At 45.5% G+C, this 13,141-nt stretch overlaps 1 protein-coding gene across 3 annotated transcripts in view; it reads left to right on the top strand.

Moving 5' to 3' along the window:
• The window catches only part of KIAA1958 (KIAA1958 ortholog), a 170,623-nt gene that overhangs the window by 73,343 nt on the left and 84,139 nt on the right, over window positions 1-13,141 (top strand). For all 3 annotated transcript variants that reach the window (XR_009867598.1, XM_062207741.1, XM_062207742.1), the window contains exon 2: window positions 10,320-11,514. Coding sequence is in view for 2 of the 3 variants with exons in the window: in XM_062207741.1 (XP_062063725.1) it covers window positions 10,344-11,514 (1,171 nt within the window). In the remaining variant the exon portion in view is untranslated. The remainder of the gene's footprint in view (window positions 1-10,319; window positions 11,515-13,141) is intronic.

Here is a 13,141-nt window from a genome sequence, read left to right as displayed (position 1 = left end):
GAGTGGACAGTGAGAGAGAGACAGAGAGAAAGGTCTTCCTTTTGCCGTTGGTTCACCCTCCAATGGCCACCGCGGTAGGCGCGCTGCGGCCGGCACACCGTGCTGATCCAATGGCAGGAGCCAGGTGCTAATCCTGGTCTCCCATGGGGTGCAGGGCCCAAGCACTTGGGCCATCCTCCACTGCACTCCCTGGCCACAGCAGAGAGCTGGCCTGCAAGAGGGGCAACCGGGATGGAATCCGGCGCCCCAACCGGGACTAGAACCCGGTGTGCCGGCGCCGCAAGGCAGAGGATTAGCCTGTTAAGCCATGGTGCCGGCCTCCACTCTAGTCTTGATCTCTTCTGGTAACAGAGTGACAACTCTGAAGTCACTCTCTTGCTTTCTACACTTAAAGACCAAAGTCTTTGTGTGACTTTGCCAGACTTTCATGATTGGTAATGGCACTGAGCTTATAGATCAATTTGGAAGACATTGCCAGCCTAACAATGTTGAATCTTCCAATTCACTAATATGGTACATATTTCTATTTTTTTTAATTTACTTATTTATTTGAAAGTCTGAATTACAGAGAGAGAGAGAGAATTGTCCATCTGCTAGTTCACTCCCCAGATATCTTTGTTTTTTAAAGTCATGTTTAATTTCTCTAGAGTTGTTTTGTAGATTTTAGTGTAGAAGTCTTCATCTTTTGTTAGATTCTTCCTGTGTAGTTTTTCTATTTTGTCACCTGTGATAGGTAGTGTTACTGTTAACTGTTGGGGCCAGCAATGTGGCACAGTGAGTTAAGCCATTTGTCTCCAGGGCCTGCAGCCCATTTGGGTGCTAGTTCAAGTCCCAGCCGTTCCACTTCCTATCCAGCTCCCTGCTAATGTGCCTGGAAAAGCAGCGGAAGATAGGCCCCTGTACCCACATGGGTGACCCAGATGAAGCTCCTAACTCCTGGCTTTGGCCTGGCTCAGTCCTAGCTGTTGTGCCATGTTTTGGGCAATACCAGCGGATGGAAGATCTCTGTCTCTTTCTTGCCTTCTCTCTCTGTAACTCTGACTTAAAAAAATATCTTTTTAAAAATGTTTAAAATTTTGATTTCCTAATATTTCTGGCTAGTATCTAGAAGTAATTGAAATTTTTTTTTTTTTAAAGATGTATTTATGTACTTGAGAGGAAGAGTTACAGACAGAGAGGGAGAGACAGAGGTCTTCCATCCGCTGGTTCACTATTCAAATGGCTGCAACGGCCAGAGCTGGACTGATCCAAAGCCAGGAGCCAAAAGCTTCCTCTGGGTCTCCCACGTTGGTGCAGGGGCCTTAACACTTGGACCATCTTCTACTGCTTTCCCAGGCCATCAGCAGGGGACTGGATTGGAAGTGGGGCAGCCAGGACTTGAACCATACCCTTGAGGGATGCCGGCACTGCAGGTGGATGCTCAATCTTCTATACCACAGCGCTGGCCCCAGAAATAATTGATTTTTTAAAAAAAGATTTATTTATTTATTTGAAAGTCAGAGTTACACACAGAGAGAAGGAGAGGCAGAGAGAGATCTTCCATCCACTGGTTCACTCCCCAATTGGCCACAGCGGTTGGAGCTGCGCCGATCCAAAGCCGGGAGCCAGGGGCTTTTTCTGGGTCTCCCATGCGGGTGCAGGGGCCCAAGGTTTGGGCCATCTTCCACTGCTTTCCCAGGCCACAGCAGAGAGCTGTGGATCAGAAGTCGAGCAGCCAGGACTTGAACCAGCACCCATACGGGATGCCGGCACTGCCTGCGGCAACTTAACCCGCTATGCCACAGCGCCGGCTCCAGTAATTGATTTTTAAATGTTAATTTCATATTATGAATTCTAGCTGGTGCTTTGTGAGTTTTATGGAATTTTCTGCATGAACAGCCATGTTATTTACAAAGACAATTTTATCGCTTCCAGTTTCTCCACACTCCCCCATAGTATTTTATTGACTAGGATCTCCAGTATTCTTTCAGTATGCTAGAACTTATATATTGAATATAAGTGATAGAAATATGTATTCTTGCTTTAATATTAGGAAACAATTCAGTTTTTATATTAAATATTATATTAGCTATAATTTTTCATAGATGCCCTTTATCAGTTTGAGGAAGTTCCCTACTCTTATCAGTTTGCTGAGTTTTTATCATAAGTAGAGAGTGAATTTTGTCAAGTGCTTCTGCATGTTAAAATAATTGTGTGATTTTTCCTCCAGTGGTTTGGTAATATGGTTGAGTTACATTGATTGTTGAGTGTTCAGCCAACCTTGCATACCAGCCTTGTATAATCAAGTCCTACTTGGCTACAATGCAGTACCTAGTTTATATGCTGTTAGATTCAGTCTACTAATGTTTTGTAAAGGATTTTTACATCAGTGTTCAGTAAGAATATTGTTCTATAATTTTCTTTATTGTAATGGCTTTATTAGGTTTGGTATGAGGGCAGTGCTGGCCTCCTCAGACAAGTTGGTTAGTGCTCTCTCCTCTTGCTTTATTAGCTACCTATGTATCTATGTATCTATCTATCTATTTGAAAGGCAGAGTTACAGAAAGGCAGAGGTCGGGGTGGGGGGGAGGGGCAGTGTCTTCCATCTGCTGGTTCACTCCCCAAATGGCTGCAATGGCCAGAGCTGAGCTGATCTGAAGCTAGGAGCCAGGAGCTTCTTCCGGGTTCCCACATGGGTGCAGGGCCCAAGGACTTGGGCAATCTTCTACTGCCTTCCCAAGCCATAGCGGAGAGCTGGATCGGAAGTGATGCAGCCAGGACTCAAACTGGTGCTCATATGGGATACTGGCACTGCAGGTGGCAACTTTACCTGCTATGCCACAGGGCTGGCACCTCCTTCTCTCTCTCTCTCTCTCTCTCTCTCTCTCTCTCTCTCTTTTAAGAAAAAAGACATTTATTTATTTGAAAGGCAGAGTAAGAAAGGTGGGGAGGGGATGGGGGGAGAGAGGGAAAGAGGGGGAGAGAGAGAGAGAGAGAGCGAGAGCGAGAGCGAATGAGCGAGGTTGGTATTGATTCCAGTCACTGGTTCACTCAAATGGTCACAACAGCCAGGGTTGGATCAAGTGAAGCTAGGAGCCAGAAACTCCCACTCTTGATTTCTAATTGGCACTCAGTTGGTGTAGCAAGCAATGACTTAACCTGTGCCACAATGCTGGCTTCTTTTTTTTTGTTTTTGAAAATGCTTTCAGGGCACCCTTGGGACACCTCAATCCCATATTAGCATGCTGGGTTCGAGGCCCATCTCCACTACCAACTCCAGCTTCCTGGTAATGCAAACCCTGGGAGGTGGCAGGTAATGCCAAGTATTTGGGTCCCTGCCACCCATGTGGGAGACCCAGATTAAGTTCCAGGCTCCTGACTGCAGCCTGTCCCAGGCCAGACTGTTGCAGGTACTTAGGGAGTGAACCAGTGGATGGGAGATATCTCCACTGCTCTGTCTCTCTTTCAAGTAAAATAAAATTTTAACATTTATAAGAATTGTAACAAGCCTTTTGAAAAAGTTCAGAATCTATGAGACTACAAGAGATGTTTGGCTAGTTTTAGCTGAGGTAGAGTGAATGACAATTTGGCTGCCAGCTGGCTTTGTTGAGTTTTGCAAAAGTGACATAATCCTTTAATACCTATTAATACCTTTAATACCCAGTTTTTTTCCTGTAAAGCAGTTTTTCTCTGAAAGAAAAAATAATTTCCTGTCTAAATGTTGACTTAAATAATTTCTATTATTATTTTGTTATTGCTACTTAAGGATGCATAAACAAAACCCATGCTTATAGTTCTGATATAGCTGTGAGCTCAAAGAAGCTTACCACTGCAACTTAAGTTAAAACCGTAAAACAAGAGGCTTGGAGCCGGCGCAGTGGCACAGTAGCCTGGGCCTCTGTCTGCGGCACCAGCATCCCATATGGGCACCGGTTCGTGGCCTGGCTGCTCCTCTTCTGATCCAGCTCTCTGCTATGGCCTGGGAAAACAGTAGAAGATGGCTCAAGTGTTTGGGCCCCTGCACCCAGTGGGAGACCCGGAAAAAAACCCTGGCTCCTGGCTTCCGATGTGTCCAGCTCTGGCCATTGTGGCCATCTGGGGAGTGAACCAGCAGATGGAAGACCTCTCTCTCAGTCTCTCCCTCTGTCTGTAACTCTACCTCTCAAATAAATAAATAATCTTTTTTAAAAAACTAGGATTGTTGATATAGTTAGAATTATTGCTATGTCAATCCCTAGAACAGTGCCTGGCAAATAACTGTCCAGTAAATATTAACTGTAGAAATTACTATTATGTTGTCCTGTTGAAAACTAATGATCAGTGGTGGAAAGTCTGATTCTGGATGTGATGTTCTTCTGATTTTGATTTTAATGATATGAATACTAAGATTTAGCATGTCTGCTGGCCTAAGTTAGCATACAGTGTGTTGCTAGTAACTTCAGGACTTTGCTTTTTGGATAATGAAATCTCATACTGAACTTAGTGTCTGCGAGACTCTTTGAATTTTAGTTTATAATCAAGTGACGCTTGATAACCCTGTAATGCTGAATATCTAATTTCCCATATCAGTGTGGGAGAATACCATCTGAAGTTATTTTTCAATTCTTGAAACTGTAGAAAAAGCATTATTTTCAGCATAGAGCTTATCATTAGGCTGCTGAAGGGAATGAGTAGATGCCAGAAATGTTTCTTAACTTCAAGAATACCTTGGTTATCCTATTGTTGATTCCATTTTCTATTAAGCTTAAAAATACTGAAGCATATTGAAACTATGCTTTGTCAGCTTGAAGACAACCCATTTAATTGCCATATATGTCAACTAATTAAGTTCTCAAAATTGTTATGAACTTTAGTTGCCAGGTTGAAATATATTAACAGTAGTACTGGAAAATATTTTCTTTTTATGGTACTTAAAAAAGTTTAAGAGCCTCTTCATAAAATTGCCTGTGAATTTCAAGATGTAATAAAAGTGACTTACTAATTAGTACCTGTTGATTCTGGAAGGTTTGTGAATATTTTACAATTAAGTAGATAAGCCTTAATAAAATTTATACTTTTATCCACCTTGCCGTTTATGTATTTTGATTATAGCATTCTTTACTGACTGAGGGGCCTTCAGCAAGGATACTATTTTAGTATCATATGGTATTTTCACCTGGACAGCAGGGTGTCTTGAATTCTACCTGCACTTACCAGGTTGTGCTTTGATTCTGCCACATTTTTACATGTTTGAACTGTTGCGACTTCTTTGTTTAAATATGATGCCATACGTATGTCACCTTCTGTTAACATCATTTATTTCAACTGCTTTTCTCATTACCTGTGATGCCTAATGCAGTCTCTTACCCTGCGATCATGTTATGCCATTTTCTTTTTTTTTTTCACAGGCAGAGTGGACAGTGAGAGAGAGAGACAGAGAGAAAGGTCTTCCTTTGCCATTGGTTCACCCTCCAATGGCTGCTGCGGCCGGCGCACCGCGCTGATCTGAAGGCAGGATCCAGGTCTCCCATGGGGTGCAGGGCCCAAGCACTTGGGCCATCCTCCACTGCACTCCCGGTCCACAGCAGAGAGCTGGCCTGGAAGAGGGGCAACCGGGACAGAATCTGGCGCCCCGACCTAGAACCCGGTGTGCCGGCGCCGCAGGCGGAGGATTAGCCTAGTGAGCCGTGGCGCCGGCCACGTTATGCCATTTTAAACGTTGTCAAGTCAGGGTGCCTTTCGATAGAAAATAATTAATGCAAAAAAGAAGCTTTAAATTTATATTTACTAAACAGAATACAGCCTGAACAGCTTTCCCAACAAATTGGAGGTGACGTAACGTCACTGGAGGTGATCATACGAGTGCAGATACAAAGGGGGCTAAAATCACCTGGCCGGGCTGGGAGCCAAGACGAGCATTTCGATGGTTCCTAATATTCCATGTTAGTTCTGCTTTCTGTTATGGGCAAAATGAAAACAGGTAAAACAGACATTTCGATGTGAAATTAAAGACCCTCAAGAATTTGGTAGTGGAGTTCAGTCTCAGTAACGACTGCACTGGGGCTGGTGTAGAGAAAATGAGGTCTTCTACTCTGCCGTGCCAGAAACCAGGGTGAGCATGTCATTGTGTGTGTCTCAGTTAGTAGTTGTGTTCAGCTGTGTGTGCCAACAGCCTCCAACAAAGGGGCTTAAACAAACCCGGGAGTTTGTCTTTCACTTACGAACAACAAGGGGTCTGAAGAGTGGCCAGCTTGGGCCTCTCTTTCCAGTCCTTAGCTTGTGGTGGCATGCCCCCCAAAAGCCTCTGCGGCCCCAGTCATCATATCTTTATTGAGGAAGAAAGTGAAAGGACACAAAGACAAGAATGAGAGCAGTCTTTGGTTTGTTTTTTAAGATTTATTTATTTATTTGAAAGAATTACACAGAGAGGAGAGGCAGAGAGAGAGAGAGAGAGAGAGAGAGAGAGGTCTTCTATCCTCTGGTTCACTCCCCAAATGGCCACAATGGCCAGAGCTGTGCCTATCAGGAGCCAGGAGCTTCTTCGGGGTCTCCCACGTGGGTGCAGGGGCCCGAGGTTTGGGCCATCTTCCACTGCTTTCCCAGGCCATAGCAGAGAGCTGGGTTGGAAGTGGAGCAGCCGGGACTTGAACCAGCACCCATATGGGATGCCGGCACTGCAGGTGGCGGCTTTACCCACTGTGACACAGCGCTGGCCCCCAGTCTTTGTTTCAAATAAAGGTCTTTCCTAAAGCCCACCCAGTGACTTCCATTTACACAGCTGTGTCCCTGTCAATCTCCTGTAGCTGAGCACATTGCCAGCCAGCAGATTAGGACTTGCTATAAGAGATGAGAGAGAGTGGACGCAGGGTGACAGGTCTGTGCACCCTAACCGAACAGCTGTGATGAGAAGCTCCACACACACACACACAGCCTTCTCTTTGATCTGCATTTCGGCTTCAGCCAAAGTTGTGTGAGAGGGCCATAAATAAAGTCAGGCCCCAGTGTCTAGAGTGTGAGGAAGTGTAAGATCGTGTTAACATGTCCTGTCGTGTTAGGCTCAAGGGTAGTGACTGACTTGTCTGAGGCCACAGAGAGCAGTTTCAGGCCCAGAGTTACAAATTCCCAGCTCCCACACCAGTGACTGTTCTCTCCACCTGCTGTGCTGTGCTTGAACTCTGTGTACATGGCAGCTGTGTTGGAGACCAGCACTCTGATTCCTCAGGTGATTACAATAAAAATGAATGCAGGAAGTTTCATGTTTCTTCCTTTGTTTTTAAAGATTTATTTATTTATTTGGAAGTCAGAGCCACAGAGAAAAAGGAAGAGACAGAGACAGAGATCTTCCATCTGCTGGTTCACTCCGCAGATGGCCACAACAGCTGGGGTTGGGCCAGGCAGAAGCCAGGAGACAAGAGCTTCATTTAGGTCTCCTGTGTGGGTACAGGGACCCAAGCACTTGGACCATCCTCTGCTAGTTTCCCGTGCCATTAGTAGGGAGCTGGATCAGAAGTGGAGCAGCCAGGATGCAAACCGGTGCCCATAAGGGATGCTGGAGTTGCACGTGGCAGCTTTACCTGCTACACCACAATGATGGCCCTCCATGTTTCTTATTTGAGGATGTCATGTTTACTTTGTTAATGTTGATGGTGCTGGTTCTGTTTTTTTTATTATTATTCATTCATTCATTCTATATTTATTTGGCTCCAACTATGTGGTGAGTGATAGATTAGAATACCTTAAGAGCAAGACAGTATCTTATTAATTTGTGTAGCCCCCATATATAGGTTTTCATTGATGGATGAACAATTAAGTCATAATGCCCACCCTCAGGTCAAGTCTGGGAGACAAGACTGGGAAGTCACTGATAATAGAGCAGCACAGGCAGATTGCTTAAGAGATGATGGGGGTGAAGGGAACCTAAATGAACCTCTAAGGCAGAAAGGGGGTCTGGAAAGACTTCGCTAGGAGGTGGTCCCAGGTTCCATCTTGTCAGGGCTTTCCAAGTGAGGAAAGAGAAAGGCTGCACCTCAAGCCAAAGAACGAGGTGTTTGAGACTCAGCGGGAGTGGGGGGTGCAGACGAAGTGTGGGAAGAGGCTGTGGAGGCGGAGGGTGAGGCTGAGAGGTGGCTGTGGCCACATCACAAAGACCTCAGTAATTTGTTTAATGATTTGAACTTTTCTAACCCCACTAATGAGTGGGGAGCCATGGAGGCAGGGCAGGAAATGAGGCTCAGATGTGCACTTTGGCACAGCCACCTGGCTTTGCAGTTACCTTGGTGCCTTAGTGCAGAGCCCACCTCCAGGGAGGCACCTGCTTTGCAGGTGAGCAGGGCAGACTGAACCACACATGAAGATCCTTGTGCCTCCTGGCCTCATTCCCCCTCAGCATTTCCTCCTGGCACAGCTTGTTAACCTTAACTCTCACTCACCAATGCCGTGTGGCCCCTTTCCCGTTTCCTACGCATTGGGTTCTCTTCATTCTCACCCAGCCACGGACTCATAGCAAGTGATTGTGTGTGTGTGTGTGTGTGTGTTTATGTATTTGTGAAACAGAGAGTGCTGGTTTGTTCCCCAGGTGCCCACAGTGGCTGTATTGGGGTGGGATGGGGTGAACCAAAGACAGGAGTGAGAACTCAATCCAGGTCTTCCGCATGGGTGGCAGGAACCAGTCACTCAAGCCACCACCACTGCCTCCTGCAATGTGCATGGGCGGGAAGCTGGAACCAGGAGCCTGAGCCAGGCATTGAACCCAGTGCTGTGGTGTTGGACTCGGGCATCCTGACTGGCAGCTTAACCACCAGGCCAAAACCCATTGCCCAAGTGATTCTTTTGGACTCCTGCCAAATAAGAGCTTATTCTGGTAGTTGGTTATCCTTAAGTTCAGGGCCCCTCAGATAGTGGGATATACTAGATGTACTTTCACCTCGAGTTGTGACATGAAGGAAAGTATTTCGGGAATTTCAGATAGACAGGAGAAGGGACGCCTGCTCCTAAAAGTGGTTACAGCACTGATGCTGGCCTGTCCGGCTTCCTGGTCTACAGCCGGTCCCTCCCACAGGTCTCCTCCCAGTCTGTTCTCTTTTCTCTCCTTTTCCCCCCACTTCCCCAGTTTAGTTCCTCACTCTGTCCATAGGTTTCCAGTTGCCTTTTCTGATGCTGAGCAGATCCACTTCCCTTCTCTGACATCCATGCTAGAATGCACCCAAGCCTCCTCTGCTGTCTCTGCGTCTGCCTGTGGAGTTTCTGATGACGAAGGGTGACTGACACTGGAAGTGTATCCTCTTGGGTAGTGCAAGTGGTACAGCACATACATGTTATTGCTAAGGGACTGACTGAACCTCTCTGTGACTTTGGAAGTAAAATACACCCTGAAAAAGCATACGTATGTTTTATTGCTTATTTCTTTTTTTTTCTTTGCTTCTTTTTTTCTTTTCTTTTCTTTTCTTTTTTTTTTTTTTTTTTTTTTTTTTGACAGGCAGAGTGGACAGTGAGAGAGAGAGACAGAGAGAAAGGTCTTCCTTTTGCCGTTGGTTCACCCTCCAGTGGCCGCCGCGGTAGGCGCGCTGCGGCCGGCGCACCGCGCTGATCCGATGGCAGGAGCCAGGTGCTTCTCCTGGTCTCCCATGGGGTGCAGGGCCCAAGGACTTTGGGCCATCCTCCACTGCACTCCCTGGCCACAGCAGAGAGCTGGCCTGGAAGAGGGGCAACCGGGACAGGATCGGTGCCCCGACCGGGACTAGAACCCGGTGTGCCGGCGCCGCAAGGATTAGCCTAGTGAGCCGCGGCGCCGGCCTGCTTCTTTTTTTCTTATCTGCAGGCATTGTTATAAAAATGAAGGAAACCAACAAAAATTTTCTCTACACCTCACAACCATAAGTCATCAACTGTTTTTACTTTTTGTTCTATTTCTTTTCCATTCCCTGCCCATGTGTAGTGTTATTAACTAATACAGTTAAATTTTTTTTATTTACTTTATTTGAAAGGCAGAGAGAGAGAGAGAGTGAGCAAGCGAGAGCAAATGGTAATTGCTATCTGCTGTTTATTCCCCAAACGCCTGGGAGCTGGGAACTCTGTCTGGGTCTCCAACATAGGTGACAGGGACCCAGCTACTTAAGCCATCACCTGCTGGCTGCCAGGGTGTGCACCAGCAGGAAGCTGAAATTGGGCATGGAGCTAGGGCTCAATCCCAGGAGCTCCAATATGGAATGAGAGCACCCCAGGTGAATGCCCGCCCTAGAATCAGTTTTGAAGAACATTTCTTTTTTTATGCCAAATGATCACAGTAGGAAGAAAAGAGAGTAACTGAGATACACAAATATCTTGGGTAGTAATGGCTTCTTATTCTGATTATCTCTCTTTAGGAAAGACGCTGCTGATCCTATAACATGGAGGATTGTCTTCATACCTCATCTGAGAATCTGTCCAAATTGGTCAGCTGGGCCCACAGCCATGGGACCATTTGCAGCCTCATTCCAAACCTGAAACACCTGCTTTCTGAAGGTTCCCATGGGAACCTGACAGCAATGTGGGGCTGTAGCGCAGGCCATGCCTACCACTGGCCACTAACAGCTACTTGCAGAGCTGGGTCCCAAGAGAGAGTCTGTTTCCAGGATAATAGAAGTTTTAACTCTGATAGTCCCAGTATAATCGGGGTGCCTTCTGAGACGCAGACTAGCCCTGTCGAAAGGTACCCAGGCAGAGCAGTGAAAGCAAAGCTAGACTGTAACCGGACCAGAGACTCCTGTGACTTCTCTTACTGCAGTGAGCCCTCCGAGCTGGATGAAGCCGTTGAAGAGTACGAGGATGAAAACACCCTCTTTGACATGGTTTGTGAGTCTTCTGTTACGGATGAGGATAGTGACTTTGAACCCCAAACCCAAAGGCCCCAAAGCATTACCCGCAAAAGACCTGGTGTGGTCCCGTCTTCCCTCCATTCAAGCTCCCAGACGCAGATGGTGGATGAATGCAGCAATGATGTCATCATCAAGAAAATCAAACAAGAAATTCCAGAAGATTATTACATTGTGGCAAATGCAGAGCTGACTGGCGGAGTAGATGGACCAGCTCTGTCATTGACACAGATGGCAAAACCCAAGCCTCAGACTCACGCTGGTTCCTCCTGTGTTGGGGCTGCTAAGCTGGTTCCCCACGTAGCATCTGCCATCGGCACGGAGCTGGACCCACATGGGATGTCTGCATCCCCCTCTGTGATCTCCAGACCACTCGTCCAGAAGACCGCGAGGGTCTCTCTGGCTTCACCAAACAGAGGACCACCTGGTGCACATGGCACCAACCAGCAGGTGGCCATGCAGATGCCTGTGAGCACATCCCATCCTAACAAACAGATCAGCATCCCTCTGTCTGCCCTGCAGCTGCCTGGACAGGATGAGCAAATTGCTTCGGAAGAGTTCCTGCCTCACCTGCCCAGCCAGGTGTCCTCCTGTGAGGTAGCTCTTTCTCCATCAGTCAACACAGAGCCAGAAGTGAGCTCCAGTCAGCAACAGCCTCCAGTCGCACCAACCATAACCACTGAGGCCACAGCACAGTGCATACCAGGTATGGTACGTGAGGTGACCGCAAGGCCCTCATCCGCATACATCAGAGAATTCTGCGCCGTTGGCACTCCTCACACCATTGCCTCACGTTTGCTAGAATCCAGTCCTTTATTTTTCTCAAAGATATTAAAATAGATTCCATCTAGGTGATGTGATAAAGGAAGTCTGTGTGAAATAAGGCCATCTATCTAGCTGGTGGACAGCTGCAAGATTGTGCTGTTGCTGTTGCGTGGCTAGATTTAAGGTTGTTGTCTGACCTTAAGCCACATATTTAGGTAGCAAAGTTATTTTTTCAAGTTTTTTTTTAATGCTTTCCTATTAGTATCAAGGTATTTAGTTGCTGTTTGAAGCCAAAATGATGTTGGTTAAGGCATATGATGACAATAGACCTAATGCTTTTCCATCAGTATTTATTTGAACCAATTGGCATTGCTGGTCGTTCAGGTTGGTGTGTAGTTTAAAACAAGTTTGTAAAAAAGGAACAGGTATTTCTAAACATTGTATTTGACTTTTTGTGTCAAAACTGCGAAGTCAGAAAACTTGCATTTTTGGAATAGGTGAGCCCAATTGGAATGGATTGAGAGAAGGGAGAAATAATTACACAAGGCCCCCTAACCCTGTGATGCTTGTATGCCGACATTCAGTATTTGTTGACTTTGGTCTGTTGTGATATAAAGGGTTTCGAGTCTCACGCTCTGGGTTCATGATTCAGATCCACCAGGCCGGAAGTGGTGACATGTACCAGGATGAACAGACACACATGGAACACAGAAGCAGAAATCTGTGATACATTTCGGTTTCTTCATTCCTTTGCAACAAAGCCATGTACTTTGGAAAAAGCTTCTTAGAAGCCTAAGGCACATGTCTTTACTTTGAAAATTCCTAGAAATAAGATGCTTTACAAAGATGTTTTTCCAATTTTAATGCCAATCTTAAGATCCCCAGAAAAAATCTCCCATTTATGATTTTTATAATAGTCATGACATTATTAATAACGAATATAATGAAAAGACTCATATCCTGAGTAAAGTTATGCTTTTCAACTTTAGAGAATGATAGCTTTATTGAGATATAATCCATATATCGTAATATTTCCTCTTTACAGTGTACAGTTTAGTGTTTTTCAGGACTTTTTAATCGCCCTAGAAAAGAACCCCATACTCATTAACAGTCACTCTTCCCTGTCTCCAGTCCTGGCAACCACTAATTTGCTCTCTGTCTCCATGGATTTGCCTACTCTGATGTTTCACATTACTTGAATCATAACATGCGATCTTTTATTAACACTTTCTTGAACCTAGTTTGATGTTTTCAAGATTAATGCATGTTAGAGAATTTCTTTCCTTTTTATTGCCAAATAATATTTCACTGTATGAATATGCTGTATTTTATTCTTCCTTTCATCAGTTAATAGACATTTGGATTGTTTTCTTGTCTTGGCTATTAAGAATAATGTTGCTGTGAACATTTATGTACATGTTTTTGTGGGAGCTTGGGTTTTCTTCTTAGGTGACTACCTAGCAGTGGAATTGCAGGTGTTTAAAAAAAAAAAAAAGGTAATTCTGGGTTTAAAGCTTGTGAGAAACTGCCAAGCTATTTTGCAAAGGAGCCCTTCTATCTTACAGTCT

The sequence above is a fragment of the Lepus europaeus genome, chromosome 12 (genome assembly GCF_033115175.1).
Source record: "Lepus europaeus isolate LE1 chromosome 12, mLepTim1.pri, whole genome shotgun sequence".
In the NCBI taxonomy this organism is placed as follows: Eukaryota; Metazoa; Chordata; class Mammalia; order Lagomorpha; family Leporidae; genus Lepus; species Lepus europaeus.
This window is presented reverse-complemented; position numbering and strand designations above follow the sequence as displayed.